Consider the following 20,077-nt stretch of genomic DNA (forward strand, 5'->3'; position numbering starts at 1 on the left):
TGGAGCATGCTCCATATCATCAAATAAGTAGGATTTCCTTCTAAGCTTACAAAAGAGCCTTCTTGGTGAGAGATTGCTACCAACCTCTCTATACAGATTTATCACCTATTAAGGAACATCAAAATTATATAGCCTATACATTTGTCTATCTAAGCAAAAGGCATTTCGATGAGTCTTCATTCTGAAAGATGGTAATTGCATTCTATCTACATTGATAGCTCCCCTGATCTCTCTCGGAATGTTGTGTATATTTGTTTCAAATATATCTCTACTGCATTGTAGACCCCAGTTAGCCAATAAATCCGCAACTTTATTTCCTTCTCTGAAGCAATGGTGAATTGACCAGCCTTCCAGTTGGGACAGCATCCCTCGAATGTTGTTGATGATGCCCCATAGCTCCCATGGAACATCATTCTTCCTAGAAATCCTGTCCATTAGAAGCATAGAATCGCATTCTATTTCGATTTTCTTTATTCCATTCCTATTACACCACTCAATCCCCATCTTCAAAGCCATGGCCTCTGCCTTGTTATTAGTCATACATCCAAAAGGCATGGCAAATATGTTCACCATACGGCCCCTATCATTTCTCATTATTCCACCTCACTCATTCCGGGGTTTCCTTTAGAGCACCCATCAGTATTCAGCTTTATGTATCCAGTTTTGGGAGGATTCCATTTTACAGGGATAGCGGTGATTTACTCCTTAGCAAACTCCATCACTTTTTGAAAAACTTCCCAATCAAGCAAAGGAGGGATCCTGGGAATTTGCTTGTGGATAATGATAATAAGTTGTTGACAAATTTGAGGGATAATCCTGTTATGATGCATTTTTACATTCTCAAATCTGCTCTTACATCTTGCTTTCCATACCTGCCATACAATAATTCCAGGAAGAATTTGAAGAGCTATTTTTTGAATGTCATTTTTACCTTTTGTCAGCCACCAAGTGATCATAAGATGTCTTAGATTAGCCGGACCACTACTGATGCCAAACACTTGATTGAAATACTTCCAGTTATTGTTGCCGATCATACTATCAAAGAATAGGTGCTCCTCAGATTCCTCTTTATGACTGATGCAACAAGAACACATAGAAGGGATGTTGATGCCAAATTTCCCCAAGTTAAGGTCAACAGCTACTTTGTGTTTCAGCAACCTCCAGAGAAAGAATGAAACTTTAAAGGGATTTTTCTTGTGCCATATCATCTTATTGATCATGGAGGGGTTATGATGTATCGATACGGTTCAAGTGATTCTGAGGAAAATTTCCCATCTTTGTTATCAGTCCATATAGGCTGATCTTTCATAATTGGAAATTCTCTAGTAATTCCTTGGATATGTATCACTATCTCATGAGGAAGGATTTTGTTAAGTTTTGTGGTATTCCATCCATCATTGCAAAAGTAATCAGATACCTGCCCTACGATAGAGGTGTTTGCATTACCATACTGAGCAAGTCTTCCTTTTCCGGTCAATTATCCCACCAAAAACTTGAATTTCCTTCATTGATCTTCCATTGAATTAAGTGTTCCACCTTGTCTCTGCTTTTCATCAGTCTTCTCTAGCAATGAGATTGTGTATAGCTCCATTTCCTAGCTACTGGGTGTATCCTCCTAGCATATTTTGCATTTAGGAATTCAGCCCACAAAGATTTCTTTGTTCTATAGCTCCACCATAATTTGGCCCCAAAACTGTCTGACACATCTTGTAGAGATCTGATGCCTATTCCTCCTTCATTTGGAAAGCACATTTTAGTCCAAGCCACCCAATGTTGTTTATTTTTCCCTTCTTTGGTCCCCCCTTAAGAAGTTTGCAAAGATTTTCTCCATTTGATTGATGATTGATTTTGGAGGTTGACACATAGAAAGCAGATAAACAGGCATAGCAGCTAGAATGTGCTTGATGAGTGTCACTTTTCCTCCTGTTGAAAGCATATTACAGTGCCAAGCTTAATATATTAGATGAACAAAGGAAAACTACATTTTAAGCATATCGACATAAAGAGATTAAAACTCATAAAATAAAATTAACAAAATAAAACTACGTTTAAACGATGTTCCACCTATATAAATTATATATTATTATATAAAATTCAAGTAATTCTGGGAGAATAAAAATCATGTTAAAAAATTAAAGAAAAATAATAAAACTAAGTGACAATAATCTAATCCATTTGAATTTGAACACTAAAAAAGATTTAACTATTATGATATGAAAAAATATATTTCATAAATTCTATAAGAATTTTATAATCGCGCGAAGCGCGAACCAATTCACTAGTGAGCGATAATATTGAGCATAGGCAGGTCGATTTGGATACCTCCTTTGATAATTATCATTTTCTAATGCACTTGCCTAACTGGTTGATATGGCCAATTTTAACAAAGATAAGTACTATTCTACTTGGGAAAATTAAAAGAAAGCGAAGCTAATTAACCATTATCTCATGACGTAACGTAATGGTCAATCAGATGAAAAATATTTTAAGAGATAAAAGTACAAATTTCCAGTATAAATAAATAAAAAATATTAGGTGATTTGTGCAAATTAACCTAAAACAACGGTAAAAATAAGAGAGAAGCTACTCAGCTAGGGCTTTACTTAGAAAAGGGAATAAGTGAGAGTTGACTTGGACATATTTAAAGAGAGAAATGGGATATATATAGATATAGTTCGTTTGTACTTTCAAGAATTTAACATGCAAAAAAAGAACGGCAAATCTAGAGGGAGGTGGAAACAACAACAAATTAGGTGATGAAGAAACTTGTTGGTTGAAGCCCTATATAGCCACCACCACTACCAATGGCCTCCACCAACACCAATAAAAGAATTTCTTCATGTAACATTGTGAAGATTTTCCTTTGTTTCTTAGCGGTTGCTCTTTTATCTCACCTCCTTTATCACTCTTCTTACCCTCTCCAATTCTTTCCTAATTATAAACTTGTTTCCTCATTGGCTTTCGACTCGAACTATGTAAACACAACTTCGTAATCAAATGGCTCCACGACTGGAAATTTGCCTCATCACTACAATGATAGTACTGCCAATGTTTCAGCCCAAGGATCAAAAGTAAGTTTTCTTTTTCTTCTTTTTTGGCCAAAAAGGTAAGTTGTTTGTTCAGTTAAAGTCATAAGCAGACCTAAATTTGTCTCTATCTTTTGCTTTGATACTAGAACCCAAACTTGTTCCTATTGAACATTTATGCTACTCAGAAATTGTACCTATTAGACACATAATGCTGATATGGTTGGAGTCATGTTCATTAATAGGAACAAGTGTGTTTCTCTCTTTCTTCTTTTTTTCAACATTTGGAAAATTTGCTTGAATAAAACTTTTAGAAGAAGAAGTTAATTTGTGGTTTCAAAAGCTAGTGTTTGGATAATTGAAGTTTCTTTCTTTTTCTCTTTTTTTTGAGCATTTTGTGAGCGAATGAAGAACAACCTCAAAACTTCTTCATGATAAACCCACTTTTGAAAGAAGAAAAAAAACGTTTTAAACTTTCTTGGAAATATTATACAATCATTGTGTTACAAAAAAAAAAAAAAAATCAAAAACATGATATTTCTTTTCTCAAACAAATGTCTTTACTTAGATAAATTGAAGAGCGTGCTAAATTAGATCCCAGTTAATTACAAGCCAATCTGAATTTGACTTCCAGTGATTATCCTTAAATTCTTTACTCCCTCCGTCTCAAAATATTTGTTGTCCTTACCCAAAATACTTGTCTCAAAATAATTGTCGTTTTATTTAACCAAGAGAAAATTAAGTAACTTTTTTCCATTTTACCCTTGTATTAATTAACAACATTTAAGAGGTTCTCACCATCAATGGAGTAGAAATTTATTGAGGAGAGATATGTTAAGAGCGAAAAATAGTCAAAATGCTACCCTTACAAATGTTTTCTTAAGGGGCGTGCAAATGAAAAATGTGATAAATATTTTGAGACGGAGGGAGTACTTACTCCCTTTGTTTCAATTCATGTGGCTTGACGAGAGTCAAACAAATTCACTACTCCCCCGTTCATTTTTACTTGTCCGTGTTTGACTTAGCACATCGCTTAAAAAGTAATTAATAAAATGATAAGTTTACTATATCACCCTTTAATTAAATATAATAAATTTAATATTTTGGAAAATGCATTGAAAATTGATTATAATTAATAATAAGGGTAACTTAGGAATTAAGAGCCTGTTTGGATTGACTATTTTAGGTGCTTTTAAGCCAAAATAGCTTTTAAGCACTTTTGTAGTGTTTGAGTAAAATAAAAAATATTTTTAAGCACTTTTTTTAAAGTCAAAATAACAAAAATAAGCCAAAAGACATAAGCAAGAATTCCTAACTTGTGGCTTTTGGCTTATAAGTCAAAAGTCATAAGCAAATCTAAACGGACTCTTGTGATAAATATACTGTCTTGATTTGCTAAACTGCACAATTAAAAGCGTATATGTATTTTTAGTATAGTTGCAGGGCCGGCCAGAGGGTAAGGCCTCTAAGGCCATTGCTTTAGGCCGCCAAAATTTGGGGGCCCCATTTTCTAATTATAGTATGTGTATATGTTATTTTAAATTTTGTTTTAATTAAAAAGTAGTGTAGAAACTATGAAATATTTACTCCCTTCATTCCAAAATAATTGGTATCTTTCACTATTCGAGAGATGGTTTGTAATATTTGAAGCTAAAAATAGGATTAATTCAATATATTTAAAGTTAGACATTCAAAAGTTACAAAGAGTACTATAAGTTGCAGTTTTTCTCATATCAATATGATGAAAAAATACATCTTAAAAATGTTGATCAAAATGTATAAGATTTGACTCTTTAGAAAGGAATTATAACAAGTATGTTGGGATGGAACAAGTATAAAAAAAAAAAAACTGAAATTATGATTGATATTAGTGTTGAAAAGAAAAAATAACTCATTTGAATCTTTACATTACTTTTGGATATAGACCTTTTTGGATCATCCACATTTGTCATTGAAATAAATGAAACAAAATAAAATTGCAGTTTGGCTTTAGGCCACCAAATTTTTTGAGCCGCTCCTGTACAGTGGACAGGTAAAAATGGACGGTGAGAGTAAATTGAATTAAAAAATCACTACCAGATTTGTGTATATTTTCAGGAGAAGAAGAAGAAGCAAAAAAGCCAGTTAGATAAAGTGTTAGAGAAAGCAGCAATGAGAGACAAAACAGTGATAATAACAGCTCTAAATGCAGCATGGACAGAGCCAAACTCCATATTTGATATTTTCTTGAAAAGCTTTAGAGTTGGAAACCAAACAAAACCACTTTTGAAACATGTATTAGTTGCAGCTTTGGACCAAACTGCATATACTCGTTGTTTGGAGAAACAACTTCATTACTATGCACTCACTACAAAAGGTGTTGATTTCTCTGGTGAGGCTCTTTACATGAGTGAGGATTATTTCAAGATTACGTGGAGGAAAATTTATTTTCAGCGTATTGTCCTTGAGATGGGATATAACTTCATTTTCACGGTACTCTTCCTTCACTTTATCATTAACATTAATTTTATTACCTATATATTAATCACGTAAGAAAACTTTTACACTATCAGATCACCTAAAAATTAGAAATAATTATCCATAATTAGTGAAACTAGCTGATAAATGAGGGTTTAAATAAATCCATTCATTTACACAGTAAAGAATTTTTACACAATATCTGAATTTTCTAGATTACTCATCTCATCTTCACGAACGGACTTTGTAGTTATCTACCAAATGATATGATAGTGTAAAAATTTATTTAGACCGTCGTCAGAGTATACAAGTTAAGCTTAAAAAATAAAGCAAGTGGTGTATAGATACTATAACATGTTAAATTACATTGATGGGTGTTATAAACTGAGAACCAACCATAACCTAGGATTAATTAATGGAAAAATTACGTGTTATAGCTACTTTTAGTGCATAATTAGTGATATTAACTACCTTTTGTTTTAATTACTAATAATAACTAAATACTTTTGGAATTTAACTAATATAGCTACACAGTAACTTTCAGTTACTGGTGCACAAATACACCTAAAATTTAGCACCCCCAATCCCATATCCCCCTTTTAATGGTAACAATATTAATCACTTAATATACATTACCATTAATCACTTAATATACATTACCATATTATCTCCTTTTTCATAAATTTTTTACTTTCTCTATTCTCACTCACTACCCATTTCAGATTTTTCATTTTTCAAATCCCTAAAAAATTCTCTCTCTCTCCTTCTATCAACCACCACCATGGGTGGCGGCCGCCCCTCTCTCAAAATTTTTTTGGTTTCCATGATTTCAAGCTTTGTGGACAAATTAAACATAAGAAGGCAATTAACCTTTTCATTTTTTTTTATGTGAATGATGTTGCAACTAGAATGATCATTCATTATGACTGTGGGCTTATCTCCCATTGTGGGCAAGTTGTAGCTGTAAATGCCAAGACTTTTGACCCGTGGACCAGTGCCCATAAATTTGGACCGAGTTACATTTGATCTGTGGCTAGGTTTTTTTTGGTGGTCTAAGGTTTTTTAGGGTTTTGAGAAGATGAAAAATATATGTATTTGTGTATGTTCTATGGTATAGCTACCAATTGTTGTGGTTGGTGGTGTATTTATGTAAGTTTTTCTATATTTTTGTGTATTTTGTTCAAATTAATTTCATAAGTTCATCTAGTTTCACATACATGAGTACGAAAAAACATTGTAAGTTTTCTATATATTTGTGTATTTTGTTCAAATTAATCCATCAAATACATGTGTGATGCAAATTGCTACTCACACAAATACATGAGATTTAATATAAAAATACATGGGGTTTGATTGGTAACTTCAAATACATTGGTTATGCTATCAAATACATGTGTAAATCAAAACGAAATCAATATTGAAAACTTCAAATACATTACCGCTAAAATACATGATTGATGCAAATTGTTACTCACACAAATACATGAAATTTAATATAAAATACATGGGGTTTGATTGGAAATTTCAAATACATTGCTATCAAATACATGGGTAAATCAAGAACGAAATCAATATTGAAAAATTTCAAAAATATTGGCTGTTGAGTGTTTTTAAATTTTGAATTTTTGATTTTTTATGTTTGAATGTTGAAGATTGGATGGAGGAATAGAAAATGGTTATGGAAAGGTAATCTAAAATCTGATTTTGTGGAAGGGTATGGTAAAAAATACCAATTAATAGCTAATTAATTGATCCCACCGTTATGGCCCTAAATCAAGGGATATGTTTTATTTTTTACTGTGTTACTATGTATTTATAAGCATCAAATACATCCGAAAAAATACCTTAATTTGGGAAAATATAGCTACAAATGGTAATTTTTAAAAGATAGCTATAAATGATAGGAAACTACTAAAAGGTAGTCATTTTGTTAATTTTACCTTAATTAATTGGCTGTGTAAGCTTTGTTATGAACTTGGAAGAGAAATGGAGAAACTTCTTCGATATGCATGACCTCTTCTTTACTCTTCATCATTCATTAGTTAACAAAAGAAACAAAAGATTCATTTAAAACAATTACGTAGAATTTTCTAGATCATAGTCTGACTTTAATTTGAATGTCATTTTTCTAGGTGGTCCAGTAATCAGCTTTCAGAATTTCATCCATTAATATATTTACGCTTTGAAATTTGTATATATTGCTATTCTCCTATCTATAAAAAAGTATTTTTTTGTCCTTTCAGGATGCTGATATATTGTGGTTTCGACAACTTTTTGTACATTTTTATCCGGACGCCGATTTCCAAATTTCATGTGACCATTACTCGTACGACTATATGAACTTGAACAATTCACCAAATTCCGGTTTTCACTATGTCAAATCAAATCAACGAACCATCAAATTTTACAAATTTTGGTACAATGCAAGAGAGGCTCATCCAGGAAAACACGATCAAGATGTACTCAACATGATTAAACTCAATCCATTTATTAAAGATGTTGGATTGAAAATAAGGTTTTTGGACACAGCTCTATTTGGGGGATTTTGTGAGCCTAGCAAAGATCTCAATTTTGTTTGTACAATGCATGCGAATTGTTGTATAGGAATTGACAATAAAATGCATGACTTAACAATGGCGCTTGATGATTGGGAAAAGTATATGGCTTTACCTGGTGATGAAAGGATGTCAAAGCCACAAACTTGGACTGTCCCAAGAATCAGTGGTTAAATTGAGTTATTAAAAGAACAATCTATCTTCTTCTATTTATCATGGTCCGTGTAAGTGTAAAATCCTTCATGCAACTTTTTTTCTTAGTCTTTTTTATTTTATAATGGTATTTTCTCAGTCTATTCTTTTTCTTTTTATTTCCTTTTGAGTATTTTCTCTTATTATAATATATTATTAACTAATATTCATTTATCGTGTAAAAAAAGTTTACACTATCAGATCATTTATGTTTGTTGTAGCAGGTAACTTGCCTTATGTTCAAGATTACCAATCTCCCTTTTTATGGAGGGTATCTTCTAGATTTTGATTAATCCAATTCTCCCAAGCGCTTTAAAGCAAGTCGCTTAGGTTCTTAACAAAGATGTTTTGTAAAGCGGAATTCTCTTTTAACTCAATCTTTAATTAATTGAAGTAGAGCATAAAAACTCTTTAAGAGATTCAATAAGTTCATCAAGGATTTTGAGTATAAGTTTCACAAAAAATCTACGGATCCTTCCCCCAACTAACGAACAGTGCTTATCGTTTTACTAATTTAAAATATAATGAGTAGCTCCATAATACATCTTATATTTCGAATAATAGAACAGCTTACATTAGCATTTTGTGCATTACATGTTTGTATACGTAGAGTATTAAAATTCCTCGAAACAAAAGACTGAACTCAATTAAAAGTTCTTTTTTACGCACTAAGCTTTCCACCTATATCTTTATCACGTTCATACTGTTGACATAGGCATAGTAGACTACTACTGGTGTGCTTTTCTGCCTCTTGCTTGTTTCCTTCTTTCTTCTTGCTATTGAAGTACTCTGAGTCTAATTAATTAACGTAGAGAATATGCTTTTTGCTATATTAGCTAATTTTTCTTTTTTTCCCATTAATATATAACTGGTGGCATATTACTTCTTCTGGCTTAAAAAACTAATAAAGCAATTGAACCTGAAAAATGGAGAAACATAAATGAAATAAAAATGTAAAGTAGTAGAGAACCTCTAATGCATATATAGTAGAAAGGAAGCGAGAAGAAAATGGGAAATTTACTTGGGAGGATTTCATGGTCTGTTGTGCTGTCGTTAATGTTGGGATTTAAGGTCACCAAGTAGTGAGCTTTAAAGATGAAGTGTGAATTGGAAAATAGAGGAAACAAAATTGGAGGGAGGTGAAATTTTGGAAATGTAACTTTTCCAAGTGAGCATTCTCCCACATTGGTGGTGGAAAGTGATAAGTATGTGCTTATATAGAAAAACACTTCTTCTAGTTCTTAACGAATTGAGAAGAGAACTCTCCTCGCGCCGGCGTTGTTGCTCGGCTTGGCTTTGGCTTCGATCAAATGATTTGGTTGATAATCTTTTTTGACCAAATTTATTTTCTAAATGCCATTATTTATTTTCCTAAATTCTGATATTTTCCGCGATAATTTAAATTAAATTAAAAATTCACGAAAATTATTTTTTCCCAAACGATAATATTATACCGAACAGACACTGCTTGTTACGAACAGGCATGTCTTCCCAAACTATGGCTTTAAATTCCGAGGCTCTGCCTCAGTTTTCGACACTCAAAAATTTTCGAACAGTAGCAACTTTGCGTTTTTACTCCCCTCTCTCTTCTGCATTCTGCATATTTTTCAAACCAAAATGTAAGTGTCTAGTGTGATTTGCTACCGCCATTTGAGTTCACTGAAGTTCTGCAATTTGCATTGTCGCTTTTGCAGAATAGTTTTTCGTTCTAACCTGGGAGGAATTAATCCATTAACCTTGGCAATTGTGAGGGGATTAGATTTCTTAAGGACACACAAGAAACTTGTGGGCTCGAAAATTTCTGTTTCATCTACATTCTGTTCTTAACATTGTTTTTGGTTTTTTCTGGTTTTACTAAAATACTGGTTTGAACACTTAGAGATAACAATTAACGCACTCGAAAACGGCCTCAAAATAACTAATTGATCTAAATAAATACAAGAAGCAATTTTTCAAAACTATAGTACTCTTTCAGTCACAAAATACTTATCATGTTTCACTTTACATGATTCAAATTATTTGAACTTTGACCAATAATTTGAATATATATGTTGGGTATGAAGCAAAATGTATTTCAGAAAATATTTTTCAATTCCATGTTTGAATATTGATCAATAATGTTGGAGAACATTTTCTCTAGAAAAACAAGTCCTTTCAAAATGGGGAAATTGACTTCTCTTATGGTGTGGGAGTAAGGAAAACATTTCCACAAGTGACATTACACATTGATTGTGTCCTCCTCACTCTCCAACACACCTCATCTTCACCCCCACCCTCGTAGCCCTTATCCCCACCACCCGCCTACACCCCACGCCCTCACCCCACCTCCCAGAAAACTTATCTAGATTATATACAAATGTTTTTAGGATAATATTTTTTGCTTACATACCAAACACGAGAAAAATAAGAAACACACTTATTTTCTTTGAAAAACATTTCCCTTCATATCGAAAATATCTCTAAGATATATTTTTTCACCATATTGGTATGAGAATAGAATTGCAAATTATATTATTTTCCAATAGTTTTCAAATGTTTAAGTTTTTTTTTTTTTAAATACTGAATTAATTTAATCAAATTTAGCTTTATGGATGAGTCAAATTGACTCTCGAGAAATGAAACGTGATACTTCCTCCATCTCAAATTATTCGTCTTGTTTCTCTTTTACACGTCCCTTAAGAAAATATTAATTAGGAGAGATTTTTGACTATTTTACCCTCATTTATGTCTTAAAATATAATCTTTCTTCATCAAAAATTTGCTCTATTGATACAGGTGTTTGTAGTCTTCAAGACAGTGAGGGATTACACTAGGTATATTTTTGTTTGTTGTTGAAGACAATTACCATTAAGGATAAAATGGGAAAAATGATTAATTTTGTTTTAAACTTCTAAAAATTACAAATAATTTGAGATAACTTTTTTTAGAAAAAACGAGTGATAATTTGAGACGAAAAGAGTATTATTTTGGGATGAAGAAAATATTATTTATCGAAATCACCAAACGTACCTCGTTGGTTTGCAAACCATTATTGTTGACATTGCTTATTAAAAGTCTTCGCGCTTTTCTTTAATGCGTTTGGGATAGCTTCCTGTCATCATTAATGCTCTGATTAACTTAATTAATTATAGATCTCATCAAATGATTATTATTAATTATTTCGTAATAATTACTCCCTCCGTCTCAAAATATTTGTCGTGGTTACTAAAAATAGTTGCCTCAAATTATTTGTCGTTTTCGGAGTTCAAGGCAAAATTAATCATCTTTTTCCTATTTCACCCTTGATAGAATTTCTTTAAGACTACAAACTCCTTCATTAACACATAAATTGATTTGAACATTTAATGTAGAGAGCTAATAGCTTAGACATAAATAAGGTTAAAGTAGTAAAAAATCCCTTTTAATCATTGTTTCTTAAAGGGCGTGTAAACCAAAAAAGCAACTAATATTTTGAGATGGATGGAGTACTACTCTGTCCATTTCATAATAAGTGATGCTTTTAGCTTGGACACACCCATTAAGAAAAATTATTTACAACCTATTTAATATAGTTTCTAGGTTGCATAAAACTCCATTTATCTAAATAGGGCTAAACTTGAAAGAAAATAATTACTCCCTCCGGATCAAAAACAGAGTTCACTTAGCCATTTGCACACCTCTTAAGAAAATACTAACTCCTAGACAAAAATAGGTAATTTGACTAAACTACCCCTAATTAAACAGACATTGGGATTTGATCATATAACGCTTAATAGGGGCAAATGTGAAAAAACAAGTTTAATTCTTTCTTGATTTGATAAGTGGACACTTTTTTTTACCTAAGAAAAAAAGGCTAAGTGGATACTTTTTTTTATCCGGAGGGAGTAACACTTTTTGTATTATGTAAAGTACCAGTTATTTTGAACCACTTAATATAAAACGAAGGGAGTACATGAGTAAACATATACGTATATTCGAAGTACTCCATCTCAACAGAATGCAACAGTAACAATCAAGCAGAAGTTAAGGCTGCTAAATACGGTGTGAATTGGTGCATACAACATGGGATAGACAAGATCAATATTGAACTGGACTCAAAGATAGTGGCTGATATGCTGATCATGAAGAACACCAACAATCTGAAGCTGAAACAGGATATTGATAGCATTATTAACATGCTTCACAGTACTCAGTACCAAATTGGTCACTGCTATAGAGAAGCCAATTTTGTGGCTGATTTCATGGCTAAGCAAGCTGCCACTAGTGGAAATAACACCTTATATCATTCTCTACAAGACTTTCCTAGAGAAGCAAAGGGATTATTTCAACTAGACAAATGGCAACTTCCTCCTGTTAAAAAAAGATATGAAAAGTCCAATTTTTTTGTAAGCTAACTTTTTGTATAGGAGCAGAAAGGACTTGTATGGCTAACTCCTTTCTCCATAGACTGATTTTTCAGTCTCTTTTGTATATTAGAGGCAAGGTTCATGTCCTCTTCTATATTGTAACATCTTTTGTTAATATAACATGGTAGGGGTCAAGCCAAACCCCCCACACCTTAGGTTCACAACCTTTGGTGATGGCTTAATAAAAATTAAAAAAATTAAAAAAATTAAAAAAAAGTAAGGTAAAATTGAGAGATTTTATTTAAAACGAAACGAAGCATACAGTAAGTTGAAAAGCCTTTTCAGTTTAAGGATAATCAGATAGAAATTGACCTCTTGGGATTCAAGTATTAATATTCTTTATTATGTGTAAGGGGTGGAGCTCCACTAGCACTTCCAATGGCCTCCACCACCAACAAAAAATTTCTTCACTTAATATTGCAAAGATTTTCCTCTTATTCTCAGCTGTTTCTCTTTCTTGTCTCCTCCTTTATCACTCTTCTTCTTACCCTAATTTCCAGTTCTTTCCTAATTACAACTACAAACCTACTTCCTCGTTGTCTCTCGACTCGAACTATGTAAACAAAACTCCCTCATCAAATGGTTCCACGGTTGAAAATTCGCTTCATCACTAGAATAGTACTGCAAATGTTTCAAATGTAAGTTCTTTTTTCTTGGTCAAATTATAAAAAAGTTTTGTTATGTGTCCCACACAACTGAAGTAGTTGCATGAGACTTTTTCTTTTGTCTCATAAGCTGGTAGACCCAAATCTTACATTTTTGGTTTCACAAACTTTGAGTAAACTAATTTGTGAGGCACAAAATAAAAATAAAAATTATGTTTTCTGTTTTGTTAACAACAGAATGTTTTAAGTATATAATTTTTGGGACAATATTTGAGATCTCTTGAAGATCGAGGTTAAATTGAACTCTTCTTTAAATAGTTTTTAAAATCATTACCAAATTTGTCTACATTTTTAGGAGAAGAAGCAAAGCAAGTTAGAGAAAGTGTTAGAGAAAGCAGCAATGAGAGACAAAACAGTGATAATAACCGCTCTAAATGCAGCATGGACAGAGCCAAACTTCATATTTGATATTTTCTTGAAAAGCTTTAGAGTTGGAAACCAAACAAAAGAAGCACTTTTGAAACATGTATTAGTTGCAGCTTTGGACCAAACTGCATATACTCGTTGTTTGGAGAAACAACTTCATTGCTATGCACTCACTACAAAAGGTGTTGATTTCTCTGGTGAGGCTCTTTATTATGAGTGAGGATTATTTGAAGATTACGTGGAGGAAAATTTATTTTCGGCGTATTGTACTTGAGGTGGGATATAGCTTCATTTTCACGGTACTCTTTCTTCACTCCCAAAAGTTCTCATATGGAGGCTGCTATTAGAGTGGTTAAGTATGTCAAACACTCACCTGGTTTAGGGATTCTTATGTCTTCAGTTGGCTCAGATCACTTGACAGGATACTGTGATGCTGATTGGGATTCTTGTGCTAATACTAGAAAATCCATTACTGGCTATCTTGTGACTTATGGAAATTCATTAATAGCTTGGAAATCCAAGAAGCAAAACACTGTATCTCGTAGCTCAGCTGAAGCTGAATATCATGGCTTCTACAGTAGCTGAGATGGTATAGTTGGGTTGGTTGGATTGTTCAAGGAGTTAGGAGTGTCATTGCAGTTGCCTATTCTTATCCATTGTGACAGCAAATCTGCACTTCAGATTGCTGCAAATCTTGTGTTTCACGTGCGAACAAAGCACATTGACATTGATTGTCATTCTATTCTAGAGAAAATCCAACTCGGTCTCATCAAACCAATGTATTTACCTACTAAAGAGCAACCTGCAAATTTGCTCATCAAAGGTCTCACTCACATTCAACACTCTTACCTTGTTTCCAAGCTAGTAATGAAGAACATCTTCATTACTCCTAGCTTGAGGGGGGATGTTAAGCAAATCGAGAAGTGTACAAGAGTTCCATGATGATCAAATCCATGATGCGATTCATGATGCACAGTTCATGATGATCAATCCATGATCCGCAGTTAGTTTCCATGCCTATGTGTACAAAGTTAGTTGCCTACGTGTACAGAGTTAGTTACAAGCACACACACACACTCAGTTAGCTCAGTTAGTTGCTGTACGATTCCAGCTGCATATGAGCTGTGAACAGCTGTCCACAGATGAGTCGGTTAGTTAGATTAGTGGCTAAGTTAAATCACATTGTAATCGGGTAGAAGTGAGTCTATATATAGGAGTAGTTAGTGTTGGGTGGATGTGATCCTTCATAATTCATTTTGCACCATCCTTCATCAATCATAACTTTCAACCACAAGCTACCCATTCTATCCCATCAACACCCATTTGTTTTCTCAACTTTAAGCACCATCATATTTTCGACAAGCTAGTGGGAAACAATACTAAGAAAGCAAACGACTAACTAGAAAGTTTCTATTTTCTGTTTTTCAATTCTTTTCTCTTTTTTTTTTCCCGACTCTAAGACTCAAAAACTACCAAAAAGAAACCTACGGCAACTTGATCACTATCCTGAACCTCAAAAATGTTGTTACAAGGGACGTATTTCCTACCTCATACTTAAATCATGCTTTGCCCTCGAAGCATATAGATGGAAAATTTTAAAAACAAAGGCAAGAAATACTCCCTGAGGCCCACTAGGGCCTAGTCATCATACTCAGCCTCACCATCAGATGGCTCGGCATCTTCTTCCTCATCATCATCGCATCCTGTGCTTGGGATTCTTCTTCACTACCTTCCTCCATCTCGGCTGCTATGAGGTCTGCGGAGCACAAATCCCCATCAGCTAGCAGCTTGCCCTCCTCTCCAACAAAAACTTGTGAGTAAATGGTGTGAGGGCATTCCGCGAACACGCTCGAGACATCCAACTCGAAGTGATCATAATCCATTATCGCAATCTTATAAAGTTGCGCTAGCACAGTAGATTGGGCTGATCTTTCTTGAGCTGGAGTCAAGTTGAGTTTAGTGCACTGTTCGGGAGACTTGAAATTAGAGATGTCGATCATATTGTCCGGGCACTCGTGCACCCTGTCATGTGGACTCTCCAAGTGAGGTGCCAACTTCCTCAAGTAGTCAGTGAGGGTATTACCATAACTCAGGCTGAGGGACTTTCCCTCCCGGATGTGTTGCATCTCCCATAGCATCCAATACCCAATGTTGATAGGTTGCCTCGTCAAGAAGAAGTACACAATGGCTACTCTATCCTTCAGCACGGTAGTGAAATGATCCAGTGGCATTATGTGAAAGTTCAACAGTCGAAGCCACACTCGGGCCTCCTTCATAAAATCACCCATTAGCATTGTCTTGTGCTTCCTTGGGTCCTCTCTATATCTAGCCCACTTGGCCTTTGAATCAAGCCTACACAAAGTCTCCTAAATGGCCTTATAGTCAGGCCTTTTGATGAAATCAAGCAATGGTCCAATGGGACAACCAGGGACTCCTAAATATGCACATAGGGTGGAGGCTGTTAGTGGCACATACTCACCCCTTACGTACACCGACGACTGCATCTCACTGCCCTCTGTTCTAGCCAACTCTAGATTTGCATACAACTCCAATACCATGTCAATGTTCACGGACCCCGGGTTCTCAAAGACATCACTCCAGCCCATTTTCACTATTTGGTTGTAGATGCCTCGAAAATTATTTTTCAAAGCCACTTTGTTGACGGGTCTTTCATGAATGTACGCCTCCTTCAAAGGGAAGTCTTTGTACCATTCTTCCGTACACCCAACCCTTACAAGTATGGGACGAGGCCTTAGAGGAGAAGCCCGAGGAATGGGGACTACCGGTTGCTTGCTACTGCGGGTTGCTGAACCTTTCTTAGTGGCAGTGGCCTTACCCCCTCTACCCCTCTTGGAACCTTACAAGGGACCCGACTCATCGACTTTATCTTTTTCTTTGGTCACCATTATACCTGTAGAAGTTCACAACACAAACATCCAACTTCGTTAGCAAATTAAACCTTCACGACCCCACACTTATTTCAAGTCGAGTGTTCATGAATTTGAGTTCCCCTCTTTCACTTTTTAGCACTACCAAGGGTGAACCACCCACACTTAATTCAAACTATGGTACAAAAATTGAAACGAACAAAATTAACTAACTTAAACTAAAAAGAACGAAAATTAAAGAAAAGTTATACTACAAAACAAGGGAAATCATGTTTGAGGACCTAGGTTGGTTCACCCTTTACTTCTAGTGCTTTTCGACTTATGGGTGTTAATGGTGATGCCCCACGGGTTCGAATGTTGTTTCAAGTTTAATTGCTACTCAAGATTTCACAAAAATCACAAGAAACTTGGTTTAGGAATTTTGTCAAACACCTTATGGGCATAGAACTATCCCTTTAAGTTTTGCAACAATGGAGGGTTGAAGAACCCTCTCTTTTGTTTGGGAATCATTATTCTAGCATCAAACAACCATTTCAAACACAACAATACCAAATCCCCACCCAAATTCACCCAACCCCATAAACCCTAGTTTATCAATCTCAAAATCCAACACAAAGGGGGAAAAGAGAATGGGATTTCATGGATAAACTATGAAGATTAATTACCTTTGTTGAGATACGAGATAATGCACATGAATTTCTTGAGGGATGGAGATGATTTGGGGATGGTTTTTAAAGTTTAGGTTCAGTTTTGGGAAGAGCTTAGAGAGAGAGAAGGAGATTGTGAGAAGTGGGGGCAATTGGGGGGTCGTCCGTGTTTTAAATCTTTAAAAAAAAAATCGAATGGGGTCGACCCGTGCGTTGGCTATGCGTTGCATAGCGAGCACACAATACCCACTCTCTGAACTTGACACTTAAGAAAAATTTGGCTTTGATTACACCTCGTGTTCTGGTCATGCGACGCATGCCCAGCGCACAAAATACCTGTCTTTGAATTTTTTACTTAGCCAAATTTTTTTACACCTCGCCTGGTTACCGCGTTATGCTTTTTGAATCTTTTACTTAGCCAAACGCGCTTTGTTGTGCACTGGTCATGCGACGCGTACACACAGCACAATACAAACCTGGAGCTCGATTCCTAATGTTTTGCACTCGTTTCGAGTTCCCGTTCCTTCCTTAGCCCTGCAATATGAACAAACGTGACATATATTCTACAAAAATTAGGTTGCCTCCCAACTGGCGCCTTAGTTAAGGTCGTGGCATGACACTTTTTGTATTTTTTTTTAATTTTGAATTGTTACATTACAAACTTGGGTTGCCTCCCGAGAAGCGCTTGATTTAACATCGCGGCACGACGCAGATCCTTCTCTATTCATCATCAAGGAGCACTTGCTCCTTCTCCTTGTCAAAAGCACCTCCCCAATATCGCTTGAGACGCTGTCCATTTACTAGGAGCTTGCGCACCTCATCCATATTTTGTATTTCCACAGCACCATGGGGTGTGATTCTCGTCACTACAAACGGTCCAGACCATCGGGACTTAATCTTTCCCGGAAACAACCGCAGCTAGAGTTGAAGAGAAGTACCTGCTTCCCTGGCGTGAATTCATGATGTGGAATACGCTAGTCATGCCATCTCTTCATCTTCTCCTTGTATACTTTGCGTTCTCATATGCCCCCAATCTGAATTCATCAAGCTCGTGCAATTGGAGCAACCTCTTCTCTCCCGCTAGGTTCATATCAACATTGAGTTTTTTGATTGCCCAATATACTTTATGCTCTAACTCAACCGGCAGATGGCACGCCTTCCCGTAAACTAACCTATAAGGAGAAGCTCCGATAGGGGTTTTATAGGCTGTGCGATACGCCCACAAGGTGTCATCCAACTTCATTGCCCAATCCTTCCTCTGGGCATTCACAGTTTTCTCTAAGATTTGCTTCACTTCTCTATTTGAGACCTCTACCTGTCCGCATGTTTGTGGGTGGTAAGCTGTAGAAACCTTATGCTTCACCCCATATTTTGCCAAAAGGTTCTTCAACAAACTGTTGCAGAAGTGAGCACCCCCATCACTAATCATCGCCCTTGGGGTTCTAAACCTTGCGAATATGTTCTTTCACACAATTCACCACCACCTTTGCATTATTGGTTGGAAGAGGGATTGCCTCTACCCATTTCGAAACATAATTGATAGCAAGCAGAATGTACTTGTTACCAAAGGATGGTGGGAAAGGCCCCATAAAATCAATGCCCCAGACGTCAAATATCTCTACCTCCAATATGTTTGTCAAAGGCATCTCGTGCCTCCTAGAGATGTTTCCCGTTCGTTGACATCTGTCACAACTTCTAGCAAATGCATGAGCATCTTTGAAAAGAGTAGGCCAATAGAAACTCGATTGTAATACCTTAGCCGCAGTACGATCACCTTGAGAGTGCCATCCGTATGGGAAAGAATGACAACTCTCCAGCACTTGACTCACCTCGGTCTATGGAATGCATCTCCCCACTAACTGATTAGTCCCTTGCTTGAACAAATACGGCTCATCCCATATGTAAAACCGTGAATCATGATACAACTTCTTTCTGTGAAGTGGCTTCAGGTGGGTACACCCCACTTACTATCAAGTTCATAATATCAGCATACCATGGGACTTCGACAGCAAGAATAGTAAATAGCTACTCGTCAGGGAACGACTCTCAGATTTGACCATCCTCCACAAAATGATTATGGTTGTCCAATCTAGACAAATGGTCTGCGACTTGGTTCTCAGCTCCCTTACGATCTTTAATCTCAATATCAAATTCTTGCAAAAGAAGAATCCACCGAATTAACCTGGGTTTAGCATCCTTCTTGCTGAACAAGTAGCGAATGGCCGCATGGTTTGTATATACAATAACATGTGTCCCAACAAGATAGGATCGAAACTTATCAAAAGCATAAACCACAGCTAGCAGCTCCTTCTCAGTTACTGTGTAATTCATTTGGGCAGCGTCTAACATCTTGCTAGCATAGTAGATAGAATGAAACACTTTCTCTCGTCTCTGGCCCAACACAGCTCCCACAACATTGTCGCTTGCATCACACATCAATTCAAATGGCAAGTTCCAATCAGGTGCGATGATTATTGGTGCAGTTACCAATCTCTTCTTCAGACCTTCAAAGGCCTTGATACACGCATCATCAAATAGGAATTTCACCTCCTTTTCAAGTAACCTGCACATCGGACTAGAGATCTTCGAGAAATCCTTTATGAAGAGTCTATAGAATCCTGCATGCCCGAGGAAACTGCGCACACCCTTGACAGACACGGGGATGGGCAGCTTCTCAATGACTTCCACTTTAGCACGATCAACCTCCAGCCCTCTCTTTGAAACCTTGTGCCCAAGGACGATACCTTCTCGGACCATAAAGTGACATTTTTCCCAATTCAAGACCAGGTTAGTCTCTTCACATCTTGCAAGTACTCGGTCTAGATTCTTCAAACACACCTCGAAAGAGTTCCCGAATACAGAAAAATCATCCATGAACACTTCTACGAAATCTTCT

The 20,077-nt window shown here is 35.6% G+C and overlaps 2 protein-coding genes across 2 annotated transcripts; one reads left to right on the forward strand and one right to left on the reverse strand.

Annotated features, from left to right (window-relative positions):
• Positions 1 to 698: 698 nt before the first annotated feature.
• On the reverse strand, positions 699 to 1,208 carry LOC132031690 (uncharacterized). The gene has a single exon (XM_059421630.1). It carries the CDS (start codon positions 1,206 to 1,208, stop codon positions 699 to 701), a length of 510 nt encoding a protein of 169 aa, XP_059277613.1.
• A 3,873-nt stretch (positions 1,209 to 5,081) lies between these two features.
• LOC132031691 (uncharacterized protein At4g15970-like) lies at positions 5,082 to 8,212 on the forward strand (the record flags this gene model as incomplete). Its single annotated transcript, XM_059421631.1, has 2 exons — positions 5,082 to 5,498; positions 7,727 to 8,212. Coding segments are annotated over 2 exons (903 nt in total), but the record flags the coding sequence as incomplete, so codon positions are not given.
• Positions 8,213 to 20,077: the final 11,865 nt, after the last annotated feature.

This window comes from Lycium ferocissimum, chromosome 9, assembly GCF_029784015.1.
Source record: "Lycium ferocissimum isolate CSIRO_LF1 chromosome 9, AGI_CSIRO_Lferr_CH_V1, whole genome shotgun sequence".
NCBI lineage: Eukaryota > Viridiplantae > Streptophyta > Magnoliopsida > Solanales > Solanaceae > Lycium > Lycium ferocissimum.